This window comes from Chiloscyllium plagiosum, unplaced genomic scaffold (genome assembly GCF_037043375.1).
Source record: "Chiloscyllium plagiosum isolate Xiang-an unplaced genomic scaffold, Cpla_swu_hap1 HiC_scaffold_37, whole genome shotgun sequence".
Classification (NCBI taxonomy): domain Eukaryota; kingdom Metazoa; phylum Chordata; class Chondrichthyes; order Orectolobiformes; family Hemiscylliidae; genus Chiloscyllium; species Chiloscyllium plagiosum.
Window position 1 is genome coordinate 14,560,566 of NW_028270175.1, and position 16,670 is coordinate 14,577,235.

The window sequence follows — 16,670 nt, forward strand, 5'->3', positions numbered from 1 at the left end:
CACAATATCTTTCCAGGCCAGTGCCCAACAGCAGACATTAGTGTTCTGTTGTCTCCTCTTTTTTAAAGAACTTTCCAGGTTCAAATCTCAACTGGCTCTCACAGTTCCAACCCAAAAATGAGAAAAATAAAAGAGAATTGAGATAGCCTCAACCTAGTGAATTTAACAAATTCTGTAAACTTGTAAAAATACCTAACAATGTATAAAATTGCCCAGGTTATGCCCTATACTCAAAAAACAGGACAAATCCAACTCAGCCAAGTACTGCTACACCAGTCTACTCTCAATCATCAGTAAAGTGATGAAATCTGTCATTAACTGTGCTATCATGCAAGACTTGCTTAACAATAACATGGTCAGGGTTGGATTCTGCCAGGGTCACTCAATCCCTGACCTCATTACAGCCTTATTTCAAACTTGGACAAAAAATTGAATTCCAGAGGTGAGGTGAGAATGACTACCTTTGGCATCAAAGTCATATTTAATCAAGTGTGGCATTGAGGAGCCCGAGCAAAACTGTACTGAATGGGAATCATGGGGAAAACTCTATGCTAGTTGGAGTCATACCTGTCACAAAGGAAAATGGTCATAACTGTTGGAGGTCAGTCATCTTAGCTTCAAGACATCTCTGCAGGAGTTCTGCAGAATAATGTCCTTATCCCAACCATCTTCAGCTGCTTGAGTACTGACCTGTTCTCCATCACCAAGTCAGAAGCGGAGATGTTCATTGATGATTAGGTCATTTCTAACATTGTTCATGATTCCTCAGTCATTGAATCCAAATGCAGCAAGACCTGGACACATACCTTCAGTGTCACTGGGTTAAAATTAAGGAACCTGTATCCTAACGTTGTAGATCTACTTAAATCAAATGGACTTCGGGTGGTTCAAAATACACTCACCATCCAACTTCTCAAGGTCATCTAGGGATGGGCAATAAATGCTGGCTCAACTAGTGATGTCCACACCCCATGAATTAATTTTTAAAAATGAGATTAAATCTCATCAAAGCAGTTTGAGAATTTGAACTCAAAAATGTGACTATGTTGTAAAAATCCTACATTTTCGCAAATCTCTTTTACGTAAGGAAATCTGTTGTCTTTACCTAGTCTGGCTTACATGCAACTCCAGCCTCACGTACCAATGCAATTGACACTTAACTGCGGTCCAAAGTGATCTAGTACGTCATTCAGTTATATAAAACTGTGACAAGAAATAAGGTAGCCCACCATCTTAGGGATGGTCAATAAATGGAAGCTTTGCCAGCAAGGCCCATACACCGAGAACGAAAGAATTGATTGGCTGCTGAAACTGCCTCCAAAGTGTTCCCCCACTGGCTGATGTACTCAAATGTTACTCACGGGTTTCACATTTGTCACCTAACCACCCTGGCTGGCAGGTACAGTTCCCACTCTGACGATCACACAGCCCCCCGTTCAGGCAGTCACACAGCAGTTGGCAGTCCAGACCATACTTTCCGGGAGTACATTCTGTTAAGATCAAGAGTAGGTTACCATACATCGATAAGTTAGTTAGCCACTGAGGGCTAAATCACAAATCAGTTGATCCTCAAACCAGAAATTAATCACGTTATTTGTATCCGTCAAAGTCAAATTCAAGCTTCACGAGTGTAAAGGATCCAATATGGCAAGATTTGAAGAACAGCAAATGAATAGTTCCTAGTATTCTCACCAAACAACATATCTATAAACAGGCTATCTTATTGTCAACTCATTGTAAATTGCCACTAACAACGAAACTATTTGTCTTGCTGATAAAAGACCCATTTTGTTGAAGCTTTTCATTTTGCACTCATCTTGCAAGAAACACCAATGTAAAGGGAAAACCTTTTTTTAACTGTATGAGAAAATAATGCTGATTCGTTAGCTAGTGGATTCTGATTGGTCGAGATGTTACCATGGAGAATGCACCAGTTAGATGACAAATCCTCCAAGATGAACCAGAGAATGATGATCATATTTCGTTCTGAGGAAGGGTCACTCAACCCAAAACATTCACTCTGATTTCTCTTCACAGATGCTGTCACACCTGCTGAGCTTTTCCAGCACTTTCTGTTTTTGATTCTGATTTACACTGTCTGCAGTTCTTTTGTTTTTTATCATTTTTTTTGTTGAGTTAAAGCAGGTGCAATACATGCACATGCTATTTCTTTCTTCCTGATATATATATATTCTAGTACACACAAATGCACCATGCTGCAAGTCTGATTGACAGGTTTACATTGGTTGTCATCGTAATTCTTAGCTTACTGAAAATTATTTAGCAATCATTATCCAATCGGAGAATCTCATCTAATATTAGACACTGTGTTTGGGTTTTCCAAACACATGCTGGTTGGCTACAGCTAGTACCCTGCTCATTGCAAATAGCCAAAGGGACATGCCGTTTAATATAAACTACAAGTCCTTGGAATATACAGCCAGCATCATACTGGCAATGAAATTCATAAACCACATTACTCATCTGTGTGACAGACAGAATGTCCTGAAAAAAAGCCTCGACAAAATGAGTCCTTTTCCAGCAATATTCAAGTTCTGTACTCCTGAACAAGCACTTATAAAATTGCTTATAGTAACATTATAATACTATCTATGTATCAGAAGTATTATATTGGCTGTGCATTACTTTAGGACAGTTTAATACATAACAGCATTTTTTTGTCTTTTTAAACATACCACAGAACCATCCATAACCCAAACAGTAAAGATAAGCAAAGCAAGAACAGTGTTTGTTCATTTTCACTACTTACCCAGCTCACACGCTACTCCCGTCCATCCTAATGGGCATGTACAGTGACCAGTCACATGATCACATGTTCCACCATTACGACAGATGCACCTTTGCAAGCAATTGGCACCATAGAAACCGGCTGAACATGCTGGGAAAGGTTTTAAAAACGGTCTTTAGATATGGATGTTATATTTATCTCAAATATGCTGTGCATCAGACTAAATTTTAGTGAGCTCTCAAATCAGTCCAAAAACACCATTGGGTCGAGATAGTCTTCAGTACATTAAAAAAAAACAGGAAATAGATTTCCTGCAAAAGGTATATCACAATTGATGTATATGTAAACTTTGAAGTTCTCCAACATACACAGACAATAATTGAGGTCTCTGAACATTGCAATGCCATCCATTTGGTTACACAAAACTAATGGGGTTTGAGTGAAGGCTTTCTAACTTTAGTAGATGTTTCCCTGGAGGTTTGTCACACCTACGCTAATAGTGCGAGTGAGGAGGCAAAGAGAATGAGGTTGGGACAGAGGGGGAGGGGACGGTGAGAAACAGAGAAGGAAGAAAAGAGGAGGCTGATGAAGAGAAGTAGGGAGGGGTAGCTCTGCAGGTCTCTGGGAAGCTGTGGAACTTTAGAGCATGCCTATGTTTATTGTGGTCTGTTTCAAAGGGAGGTGGCTGTGTGGTTGTAGTGTGAAGCAGAATGTACCTCTCTGACATGTGGTTCCCGTCCAGCCAGGAAGACAGCTGCACTGACCGGTCACATGATCACAGCTGGCACCATTTAGACAATGACAAGACTGGCTGCAGTTCTCCCCAAATGAATGTTCTGGGCATGCTGCAGAAACAAAGAAAGAACACGAAGGACAAAGGATGAAAATGTACTATCGAGCACACAAAACTTTAGCTCAGCTTAATACCAACCAGCATTTACATAGCATTGTTAACATAGTAAGTAGATCTCCAAAAATTTGCCAGGATTGAATAATTTCACTGTGAGTCACAAACACTCATGTTTGTTCAAGAAGGTTCAATAAAGCACCTCACCACCACCCTCTCAAGGGCAACTAGAGTTGTGCAATAAATTCTGGCCCAGTCAGCGAGACCTACTCCCCACAAGAGAATTTTTAAAAATGAAATATTATGGCAAGTGAACAAAGGCTTTGTCAAAGGGGTAGGCTTTAAGGATGTGCATAGTTTACGGGAAGGAATTCTAGTTCCTAATGTCTGAGCACCTCAAAGAATGGTCACCAATGTTTGAATGATTCAAGTTGGTTTAAGCCTCATAGAATTATACAGGGGAATGGGAGTATAATGGTAATGTTACTGGGCTATTAAAAGGTAAAGTTATCATATTCCTACTGGGCCACAGGGCTGCTATCTCAATAGAGAGAGATGTCTGGTGTTGGTTTAACCTGAGGGTCGCCACACCTCAGGTGAGGGTAGTGGTTGAGAAGGAGAACCTCAGTGATCAAACCTTTACTGTTGACCGTACTCTGCATTGTAAACCAGTTGTCCAACCAATTGAACTAACGGACCTCTGTTTGCTGGGCTATTAGCAATCCAGGGAATGAGAGAAGGAATGCCATAAGACAGCTTGAGAATTTGAGTTAGAAGAACAGAAATAAAATGGTGGTGTCAGTAAAAGTGACTTTTCGAATTGTTATAAAACTTAATTTGTGAAGAAAACCCGTGATTCCCACCTCGGATCTGGCTCTAATCATGACTGAATCCCATCCTTGCTGATTACTAATTGCCCTCTGAAGTTCACTAGTGCTGCTTCACCTTTCCAGGGCAATTGAGGTGTCTTTTAGATAGGAATTGGAAAAGGTTCAGGTACGAGCATCAAGTGAAATCAGGATTCAACTTGTCAGTGATGCCTTTGCATTGAAATAGCCTGTTAACAACTCAATGTTTCGGATCACTTCTGTAGAATAATAGTGATGTCAATGAAAATCAATTTGAGAGGAGAAAACTGGAAGACATTAACCTAGGACTAGTTAGATAATCCAATTTCTGATTAGTTCCTGACTGCCAACCAAAATAACGCTGTTAGAGTCAAAACAGACTTTAGTACTGTTGGCAAATGGAGGACGTGGTTGGAGCGACTAATATAATAATCAAAAACTGTGACAGAAAAGCAATACGTAGAACAAATATATTTTTGTATGTATAAATTTGCTCTAACGTCTACAATGTCAGTAGATGATAACAAGTCTTTGGCAACAAAATCAGGAGTAACAGAACCTAGTGGCCAAAGCTATTGAGATTGTGGCAATTATGGGGAAGTGATGGCATTGTGGTCATATCACTAATTGGATAATGTTCTGGGGATCCAGCATCAAATCCCACCACAGGTGGTGAAATTTGAATTCATTAAAAATTTTGACTTAAAAGTTTATTGATGATCACAAATCCATTGTCGATTGACATAATAATCCATTTGGGTGGGTTCTAGAGGTAGTGTCACTGTTGGAAGGAGTTGAATCTCATGGCATCAGACCAAACATCAGAAAATAAATTTCCTGCTGATTGCTCTGTTCCATCTCTATTTGGCTGATGAATCAGCAATCCTCTATCTTGAACAACTTGGAGGAAGCATTGAGGTTGGCTCTGTGGGAAGGGGGAGCCACTTCAGATCAAGCTGATTGGAACTAAAAGGACACAGCTACTAGATAAGATCTGTAGCAGGTAGTAAGGGAACCACCAAGAAAGAAAAATATATTTGTCTTCATCCTTACTAAGCTGCCCGCTGCAGGTGCATCTGTCCATGACATTTTTGGCAAAAGTGATCACCTTAGAGTCCTATGGAGATGAAGTCTGGCCTTTTCATTCAGAATACCTACATCATATTGTGTGGCACTTTCAAAGTGCTAAATGGAACTGACTTTGAAAAGATCTAGCAACTCAAGACTGGACATCCATGAGGCATTGTGGGTCATTAACAGCAGCAGAATTGTACTCCAACACAATCTTCAACATCATAACCTAGCATTTCCCCCATTCTACCATCACCAGCAAACCAGGGGATCAAGAGCTGATCCTGATGAAGGGCTTTTGCCCGAAGCATCGATTCTCCTGCTCCTCGGATGCTGCCTGACCTGCTGTGCTTTTCCAGCACCACTCTCTCGAGCCAGGGGATCAACTCTAATTCGATGGAGAGTGCAGGACAGCAGATTAGGAACAGACATACCTGAAAATGATGTATCAACCTGATAAAGCTACATGATAAGATTACCCATGTGCCAACAGCATAAGCAGCCAGTGACAGAGAGAGAGCTAAGCCAATCCACAACCAGCAAGCCTGTCACATCCAGTTGGCAATAGCAGACAATCAAACAATTCATTGAAGGAAGTGGCTCCAAAAATACCCCCATCCTCAATGGTTGAAAAGCCCAACACATCAGTGTAGAAGATATGGGTGAATCATTCACAACAATCTACAGTGGGAAGCACTCATAATAAAAGGTGCCAAGTGGATTATCCATCTTCACCACTCCAGAGTTCCCAGCCTTACAGATACCAGTCTTCAGCCAATTAGATGCATTCCCTGTGATATCAATAACTAGCTGAAGGCACTGGATACTGCAAAGGCTGTGGCCCCAACAACAATCCAGCAATAGTACTGAAGACTCCAAAGTTAGCTCTACCCCCAGTCAAATTATTTCAGTACAGCTTCAACACTGGCATCTATTGATTATTGAAAAATTGCTCAGATATGTCTTGTACCCAAAAGACAGAAGAAATCCAACCAGGCCAATAACCACCCCATCAGTCTGTTCTCGATCATCAGTAAACTGATGCAAGATGAAGTGCTAATGAGCAGCACTTGCTGATCAAAACCTACTCACTGAGGCCCAGTTTGGGTTCCACTCACTTCTTGACCTCATTACAGCTGGTTCAAACATGGAGGAAAAAAAGCTGAATTTCCAGAGATGTGATGAGAGTGACTGTATTTGATCAACTGTGGCATCAAAGAGCTCTAGCAATAATTAAGTAAATGGAAATAGGGTCAAACTTTCCATTGGCTGGATCTTACTTGGCACAAAGGAAGGGAGTTGTGGTTGTTGGAGGTCAGTCATCTCAGCTCCAGGACATCTCTGCAGGAGTTCCTCAGGACAGTATCCTTGGCCCAACCATTCACAGCTGCATCACCAATGACCTTCCTTCACCATGATGATTGCACAATGTTCAGCACCATTCATGGCTTCTCTGACACTGATGTCAAAATGCAGAAAGATCTGGACAATATTAAGGCTTGTGCTGATATGGCAAGTAATCTTCATGCCAGACAAGTGCCAGACAATAACCGTCTCCAACAAAAGAGAATATGACCAACACCACCTGATGTGGCATTACCATTGCTGAATCCCCCACTATCAACATCCTGGGCATTACTGTTGATCAGAAAACAAACTAGATGAGTCATATAAATACAGAAACAGGTCAGGAGTTTAAATCCATCCGGGACAAAGCAGCCTACTTGATTGTCACCAAACTCACAAACATTCACTCCCTCCACCATCAACACACATAAACAGCAGTGTGATACCATCTACAAGTTAGACTACAGAAATCCACCAATTCTTATACAGCATCTTCCAAACCTAAAACCTCTGCCATCTTGAAGAACACGAGCAGCAGATATATGGGAACCCCACCATCTGCAAGCTTCTCTTTAAGCTGCTTGCTCCCCTGCCTTGGAAATACATCACCATTCCTTCACCGTTGCTGGGTCAAGATCCTCAGACTCCTTCCCTAACAGCAATGTGGGTCAACCTACAGCACATGGACTGCAGCTGTTCAAGAAGCCAGCTCACCACCACCTTTTAAAGTGCAACTAGGAATAAGCAACAATTGCTGGCCCAGCCAGTGGCACCCACATCCCATGAATAAATATTAAAAAGTCAGCAGCGCACAATTAAATGGGAAATGTTGATATAGCATTTTCTAATTGTAGATGATAATGAAAAAGTGGATGGAAAGATCATGCCAACACAAAGCAAAGCTGTATATTTCCCTAAAAATATTCAGAATAATATAATAATGCAGAAAACTCAGTCTTGTAAACTCACACTGATTGCAGTTCAATCCAATCCAGCCAGGAAGACATGAGCAGATCCCCGTTACATGGTTACAATGTGCACCATTGAGGCAATCACACATCTGACGACACTCCATGCCGTAAAACCCATGTGGACAAGCTGGGAAAAAAGCATTTACAGATCAGTACATTCACTCAGTCCATTTATATTGTACCAATGTCCATCGAAACAAAAGGAACATTTCCAACTGGTTCATTGGGTTGAGAGACAACGGGTTATAATTCTAATATTCCATTCACAAAATGTATCAAGAGATACAATAGGTCTTTTTTTTCCACTTAATTGCTCTATTCATACAATATTTCAGTTTTTACATGTAAATACAGCACCAGAAAAAAATCCATCATCATTGCTACCTACCTCGTTCACAGAACATTCCAAGCCAGCCTGCTGTACAGTTACAGGCTCCACTCACATGGTCACAAGCACCTTCATTCTCACACTGACACCTGTATCGACAGCCTGGTCCATAACTCCCTTCAGGGCACTCTGAGCAAAGAAAGGAAAATAAGGTTAGAGATCCTCTAAGTGAGTTCGGGACAATGCTCCCTTTAAAAATTTCCTGTGCATGTACTTTTTTCTCCCATTGGATATCACGCACATGTAGTTAAAAATCACATAACACCAGATTACAATCCAATAGGTTTATTTGGAAGCACTAGCTTTCGGAGTGCTTCGAAAAAACACTTAAGCCCACTGCGTGGACACTTTGCTCGATGTTGCTGTTGATCACTAAAGTAAAGACGTTAGATGATGCATTTTTGCTGTTTGAATATAATTGTAATGTCCCTGCCCATGAACTTTGGAAACTTGGTGTAGGATCCCAGCCCTGTAGCAAAAATGAGGGTGGACTGGGCACTGTAACCTCTTCCTTCTTGTGCAACCTTGGTCCAAATGTGGACTCAAGCCCCATTCCAGAGTATTTAACACATAGTCCAAGCAGACACAATACTCCAGGACGAACATTTTGTAGTGGAAAGTGCTATCTTACAGATGAAATGTGAAACCTCATCTCCTTTCACTATTCAAAGGAATTAACATAACGCTATGAAGCAAGGAGACATTTCTTCAAATCTCCTGGCCAACATTTACCCCTCATTAAATACCAGCAAAATAATTGGTTATCTACCTCATGTGATGTTGGTGAAAGCTTGCCATGCGTAAAGTGACTATTAAATTTCCCATCAAAATAAAAAGTTGTTTCATTGACAGTAAACCACTTTGGGATGTCTTGAGGGCATTTTAGGAGCCATAAAGAAGGAAGTTGTTTTATTTCATGTTGCCAAACTCCTGTAGAATGGGCCTCAGTTTTCAACAAGGTTTGTTTATAACCGTCAGTAGGACCTCGTGTATTAAAAACAAGAAATGCTGGAAACACTCAGCAGATCTGACAGCACCTGTGAGGAGAGAGACAAAGTTAATTGGTGGAATCATCTGCCCTCTTTCGTGGTGTGCCAGGAGGTTGAAAGGGCATTTATTGAGACAGAAAGGGTATTTAATGAAGAGGGATGGTAGCATTGTTTTAAACCTCCTCCTTCCTGCCTGTGTCAGAATCAAGTTAGGACAGGAAGATTCAACATCCTGCACCACCATAAACTGAGACCCTCATTAATGACCACTTAAGGGTCTATTCCCACCACCGCTGGTATTAATCCAGCAGTAGGTAAACCTGTCACCATATGATATGCAAAATGGGTAAAACTGTGCAGCCAACTTATTGCTCTCCATCCAGTAGATCAGCAAGGTGGCTCAACAAGATTCCACTCAAAATTTCAAGTCAGTGACCTTCCATCAGAACTTAGTTAGCTCTGTTTTTCTCTCAGTGCCATTAAGACATGCTGATTGTTTCCAGCATTTTATCTTTCCATTTCAGACTGCCAGTATCCGCAGTATTTTGTTCTTATACTAGTATCCCGTATGTTGCTTGCAAATGAAAGCTGCTAAACCTAGACTAAACCATAACTGAATGCATGTCATTCATCAATCTAATTGCTAGTTGCACAGGAGTCTATAGCGGCATCTCAATTTCCTATTATAACCCCAAGGTCATCACTTATAACTAAAAATAAGAACAATTATGCGATGTAGGCAACGTTATTTCACTTCGAGGCTGACCTAGAGTCTCCTTCACTGCACATACAAGGTCCCCATATACCAATATTAATTATTATTTATAGCATTCATCATTGAAATCCAGTTTTGCAGATGTTTGAAGATATTTATCAGCACTTTGAAAGCTGCAGAGGAAGTTCAATATTTAAAGTGTTACAGTTGCAAGGATATTCATTACTCTTCCTCTCTCAACACTTGACTTGCTTGCTGTTGAATTTGGCTTCAAATGGTGCACCTTTAAGTGCCACAGTGCTGGGCCAAACAAGCTCACAGGGACCAATTGCACATTTAATCACTTCCAGATGTGAACAATGTTATAACTGAAATATGACTGATAAGAAAAACAGCCTAACGTAACAAATAGACTGAGATTAGCATGACTGCACAGATGCAACAAGGATTTTATGTACATCACAGTTACAGTGCTGACCAGGCGAGACTTATTTTCTTTAGAAATCAGAAAATTGGGAAGGAAGGGGTCATAAATATGAAATGGCTAATAAGGAATTCAGAGGAAACTCAGATAATAGCGAGAATATGAATTTACGACCACAGGGAGTTGTTCAGGTGAATAAGAGGTGGTTAAGGGGGAGCCATGTTATTACTGTAGTTACTGTTGTAATGTAGGAATACCCAATTTATTACTGTAGTTACTGTGTAATATAGGAATACACAATTTATTACTGTAGTTACTGTTGTAATGTAGGAATACCCAATTTATTACTGTAGTTATTATTGTAATGTAGGAATACCCAATTTATTACTGTAGTTACTGTTGTAATGTAGGGATACCCAATTTATTAGTGTAGTTATTATTGTAATGTAGGAATACCCAATTTATTACTGTAGTTACTGTTGTAATGTAGGAATACCCAATTTATTACTGTAGTTATTATTGTAATGTAGGAATACCCAATTTATTACTGTAGTTACTGTTGTAATGTAGGGATACCCAATTTATTAGTGTAGTTACTATTGTAATGTAGGAATATCCAATTTATTACTGTAGTTACTGTTGTAATGTAGGAATACCCAATTTATTACTGTAGTTATTATTGTAATATAGGAATACCCAATTTATTACTGTAGTTACTGTTGTAATGTAGGATATCCAATTTATTACTGTAGTTACTGTTATAATATAGGAATGCCCAATTTATTACTGTAGTTACTGTTGTAATGTAGGAATACCCAATTTATTACTGTAGTTACTGTTGTAATGTAGGATATCCAATTTATTACTGTAGTTACTGTTATAATATAGGAATGCCCAATTTATTACTGTAGTTACTGTTGTAATGTAGGGATATCTGATTTATTAATGTAGTTACTGTTGTAATGTAGGAATACCCGATTTATTACTGTAGTTACTGTTGTAATATAGGGATATCCAATTTATTACTGTAGTTACTGTTGTAATGTAGGAATACCCAATTTATTGCTGTAGTTACTGTTGTAATGTAGGGATATCCAATTTATTACTGTAGTTACTGTTGTAATGTAGGGATATCTGATTTGCACACTGCAAGGTCCCAGGAAGAGTAATGCAATAAGTAATTATTTTAGTTGAAGCTGATTTAATGACACTGGTGAGGGAAAAATTGTTCCTGTAAAGTTTCTGCACATTACATGTTAGCGCATTATCAAGGTCATTTTGTGAATAAACAAACCTGGTGCAGAGTTTACCCATTTGGTAGATTCGCCGAACTGAACTCCAAAGGTTTAAACCAAAAACCATGGGGAATCACCCAGATTCTGGAAATTTCCTTTAGCAATGTAATACGCATCCTGGGAGAGCAACTGTTTTAAGTAATTGTCAACCTCATACTTCTAAAAGGTACTTACTCTGATCACAGCGCTGACCAGTAAAACCTGCCTCACAGATGCACTGTCCTGTGACACTGTTGCAGCTCCCATCACTGTTCCTGCAGTCACAGGTGTTCACACAATTTGGACCCCACCGTCCGGCATCACAGGCTTAAAAGAAACAAAATGAGGATTAAAGGCCTGGCCAACATGCTGAGGAGATTCTTGGTTGGAGACAAAAAAAAACTGCGGAATCAAGATAGACAAGCAGGAAGGATTACATGCGAACCATTGACATCTTCACCTCCTGACACTGCCTGGCTTGCTGTGTTCTCCCAGTCTCCTGCTTGTCTACTGAGGAGACTCTTGGCAGGACTTCACAGTTACTTACTAACTGTGCAAGTCCCCCACCATCAGCATTTGAACTATAACCTGGCCAACCACTACAACATAGTAGCACAATATAGTGCAGCGGCCGAGTACTCCACGATACTCTGATTCTTAGAATCAAGCGTTTAGTGAAATGTTCACCATTCATCTGGACAACGACAGCTGAATCAATCGTCATGAAGTTCAACACTATCCAAGAAAGAGCAAATGTCTGGATCAATCACACCGTTTCAGGAATCAATACCCATGCATTTGGTGCTCTGTGTATGATCTACATTAACTCATCATGTCTACTTCTACATTACTCCCAAATCCCACATTCGAGAGAACAACAGCTGAAGTCAGGTAAACAACACCAACCTGAGTTCTTCTCATCACCATTCATTGGACATATATTGTCATTCTTTCACAACATTCAGTCAAAATCCTTGAATGTCATACTTCAAAATATTTATTGAGCACCACCACCACAGAGAGTGTAGTAGTTCAAGGAGAAGGACAAGTAGGTAGGACAATATATATTCACGTTTTCTCTCTTCATTATAGACATTAACTTTTCACCTCAGTTTCCAAGTAATGATGAATTATACATGAATGTGATGTTTGAGTATTCCTTGGTGGATCTCACATACCTTTCGCCTGTCAATTAACCAGATTAACTTGGAGCCAGCCCTCATATAGACAATAGACAATAGGTGCAGGAGTAGGCCATTCAGCCTTTCGAGCCTGCACAGCCATTCAATATGATCATGGCTGATCATTCCTAATCAGTATCTTCTTCCTGCCTTATCTCCATAACCCTTGATTCCACTATCTTTGAGAGCTCTATCCAACTCTTTCTTAAATGAATCCAGAGACTGGGCCTCCACTGTCCTCTGGTGCAGAGCATTCCACACAGCTACCACTCTCTGGGTGAAGAAGTTTCTCCTCATCTCTGTCCTAAATGGTCTACCCTGTATTTTTAAGCTGTGTCCTCTGGTTCGGCACTCACCCATCAGTGGAAACATGTTTCCTGCTGCCAGAGTGTCCAATCCTTTCATAATCTTATATGTCTCAATCAGATCCCCTCTCAGTCTTCTAAACTCAAGGGTATACAAGCCCAGTCGCTTCAGTCTTTCAGTGTAAGGTAATCCCGCCATTCCAGGAATTGACCTCGTGAACCTACGCTGCACTCCCTCAATAGCCAGAATGTGTTTCCTCGAATTTGGAGACCAGAACTGCACACAGTACTCCAGGTATGGTCTCACCAGGGCCCTGTACAGCTGCAGAAGCACCTCTTTGCTTCTATACTCAATTCCTCTTATTATGAAGGCCAGCATGCTATTAGCCTTCTTCACTACCTGCTGTACCTGCATGCTTACCTTCATTGACTGGTGTACAAGAACACCCAGATCTCTCTGTACTGCCCCTTTACCTAAATTGATTCCATTGAGGTTGTAATCTGCCTTCCTGTTCTTGCCACCAAAGTGGATAACCATACATTTATCCACATTAAACTGCATCTGCCATGCATCTGCCCACTCACCTAACTTGTCCAGGTCACCCTGTAATCTCCTAACATCCTCATCACATTTCACACTGCCACCCAGCTTTGTATCATCAGCAAATTTGCTAATGTTATTGCTGATACTATCTTCTATATCATTAACATATATTGTAAAAAGCTGCGGTCCCAGCACGGATCCCTGCGGTACCCCACTGGTCACTGCCTATCATTCCGAAATGGAGCCGTTTATCACTACCCTTTGTTTCCTGTCAGCCAACCAATTTTCAATCCAATCTAGTACTTTGACCCCAATACCATGCGCCCTAATTTTACTCACTAGCCTTCTGTGTGGGACTTTATCAAAAGCTTTCTGAAAGTCCAGGTACACTTCATCTACTGGATCTCCCTCGTCCATCTTCAGAGTTATATCCTCAAAAAATTAAAGAAGATTAGTCAAGCATGATTTCCCCTTCATAAATCCATGCTGACTCTGTCCTATCTTGTTACTACTATCCAGATGTGCCGTAATTTCATCCTTTATAATAGATTCCAGCATCTTTACCACCACTGAGGTCAGACTAACTGGTCTATAATTTCTGGCTTTCTCTCTCCCATCTTTCTTAAAAAGTGGTATAACATTAGCCACCCTCCAATCCTCAGAAACCGACCCCGAATCTATCGAACTCTGGAAAATAATCACCAACACATCCACGATTTCCCAAGCCACCTCCTTCAGTACCCTGGGATGTAGACCATCAGGCCCCGGAGACTTATCAACCTTCTGAGCTAACAGTCTCTCCAACACCAAATCCTGGCAAATATAGATTCCCTTAAGTTCAGGTCCTTCAGCCACTGTTACCTCAGGGAGATTGTTTCTGTCTTCCCCAGTGAACACAGATCTGAAGTACCCGTTTAATTAGAACATAGAACATAGAAGAATACAGCGCAGTACAGGCCCTTCGGCCCTCGATGTTGCGCCGATCCAAGCCCACCTAACCTACACTAGCCCACTGTCCTCCATATGCCTATCCAATGCCCGCTTAAATGCCCATAATGAGGGAGAGTCCACCACTGCTACTGGCAGGGCATTCCATGAACTCACGACTCGCTGAGTAAAGAACCTACCCCTAACATCTGTCCTATACCTACCCCCCCTTAATTTAAAGCTATGCTCCCTTGTAATAGCTGACTCCATGCCATTTCTTTGTTCCCCGTAATATATTCCCCTGTTTCGGTCTTCAAGGGCCCAATTTTAATCCTAACCATTTTTTTGCCTTGCACATACCTAAAAAAGCTTTTACTATCCTCCTTTATATTATTGGCCAGTTTACCTTCATACCTCATTTTTCCTCTGCGTATTTCCTTCTTAGTAATCCTCTGTTGCTCTTTAAAAGCTTCCCAGTCCTCAGTTTTCCCACTTATCTTTGCTATGTTATACTTTTTCTCTTTTAACTTTATATGTTTCTTAACTTCCCTCGTCAGCCATGGCCGCCCATGCCTCCTCCTGGGATCTTTCTTCCTTTTAGGAATGAACTGATCCTGCAACTTCTGCATTATACACAGAAATATCTGCCATTGTTCCTCACGGTCATCCCTGCTAAGGTATTGCACCATTGAACTTTGGCCAGCTCCTCCCTCATAGCTCCATAGTTCCCTTTATTCAACAGAAGTACTGTCACTTCTGACTGTACCCTCTCCCTCTCAAATTGCAGATTGAAGCTTAATGTATTATGGTCACTACTTCCCAATGGCTCATATACTTTTTAAAGTTCAAGTAATCACACCTTTCTACCAACATTGAAAGAGAGAAAGTCTTTCCTTTGGTGGGAGGGGGGATCAAAGACAAATGAAACATAACAGGTAGGTATAACAGCAAAATGGACTCTTATATAAACAGTAGAAAAATTGCAGCATGCTGCTGTGTGGGGGGATCTGGGTATCTTTATGCACAAATCACAAAACGTTGGTTTGCATGTGCAGCAGGTAACTAAGAAAGCGAATGGAATATTGTCCTTCATTGCTAAAGGATAGAGTTTAAAAATAGGGAGGTTATGCTGCACTGGGTGCTGGTGAGGCCACAAAGTTTTGGTTCCCTGACTTGAGAAAGGATTTACTGGCACTAGGGGGAGTTCAGAGGAGGTTCACTAGATTGATTCCACAGTTGAGAGACATTGACTTATGAACACAGATTGAGTAGAATGGGACTATACTCACTGAAATTCAGAAGAGTGAGGGGGGATCTTATAGAAACAAATAAAATTATGAAGGAAATGGATAAGATAGAAGCAGGGAGGTTGTGTCCACTGGCAAGTGAAACTAGAACTAGGAGGGATAGCCTCAAAATAAGTGAGAAGCAGATTTAAGACTAAGTTGAGGAGGAACTTTTTCTCCCAAACAGTTGTGAATCTGTGCAATTCCCTGCCCAGTGAAGCAATTGAGGCTACCTCATTGAATGTTTTTAAGGCAAAAATAAAGGCATTAGGTGTTATGGTGAGTGGAGCTAAGTCCATGAAAAGCTCAGCCATGATCTTATTGAATGGCGGAGCAGGCTTGAAGGGCCAGATGGCCTACTCCTGCTCCTCGTTCTCATGTTCTTATAATCTTAAACTTAGAACGATGTCAAAATGGCGCAAAATCAGTAAAAATATTTTCATTACAGGATAATGGAAGTTTTCAAGGCTGATACAGATTTATTTTTATTACACAAGGACAGAAAAGGATATGGATTTGAGGTACATATCAGCCATGATCTGTCTGAATAGCATAGCAACTCCAGAGACTGACTGGCCTGTTGCTTTTTCGAACACAGGTATTCCCCGCCATCAGCATACAGATATATATTACATGATATTTTGGTTGGTTTTGTGAATAGACCACCCTTTCTACTATAATGGTAACAAATTATATATAAAGTATAATGTAAATTACAATACAACATGGCAAAATGTCCTAAGGCACTTCAAAGAATTATAATCGGGCAAAAACTGACTGCGAACCAAATGGCCAGAAAAGGTG

The 16,670-nt window shown here is 40.6% G+C and overlaps 1 protein-coding gene across 3 annotated transcripts in view; it reads right to left on the reverse strand.

The window, feature by feature from the left end:
• Positions 1–16,670, reverse strand: part of LOC122540385 (uncharacterized) — a 435,023-nt gene that overhangs the window by 22,373 nt on the left and 395,980 nt on the right. For all 3 annotated transcript variants that reach the window (XM_087980369.1, XM_043676046.2, XM_087980370.1), the window contains 6 exons: positions 11,819–11,950; positions 8,222–8,350; positions 7,832–7,960; positions 3,466–3,594; positions 2,771–2,899; positions 1,362–1,490 (listed from right to left, as the gene is read on the reverse strand). In XM_087980369.1, the coding sequence (XP_087836495.1) occupies positions 1,362–1,490; positions 2,771–2,899; positions 3,466–3,594; positions 7,832–7,960; positions 8,222–8,350; positions 11,819–11,950 (777 nt within the window). The remainder of the gene's footprint in view (positions 1–1,361; positions 1,491–2,770; positions 2,900–3,465; positions 3,595–7,831; positions 7,961–8,221; positions 8,351–11,818; positions 11,951–16,670) is intronic.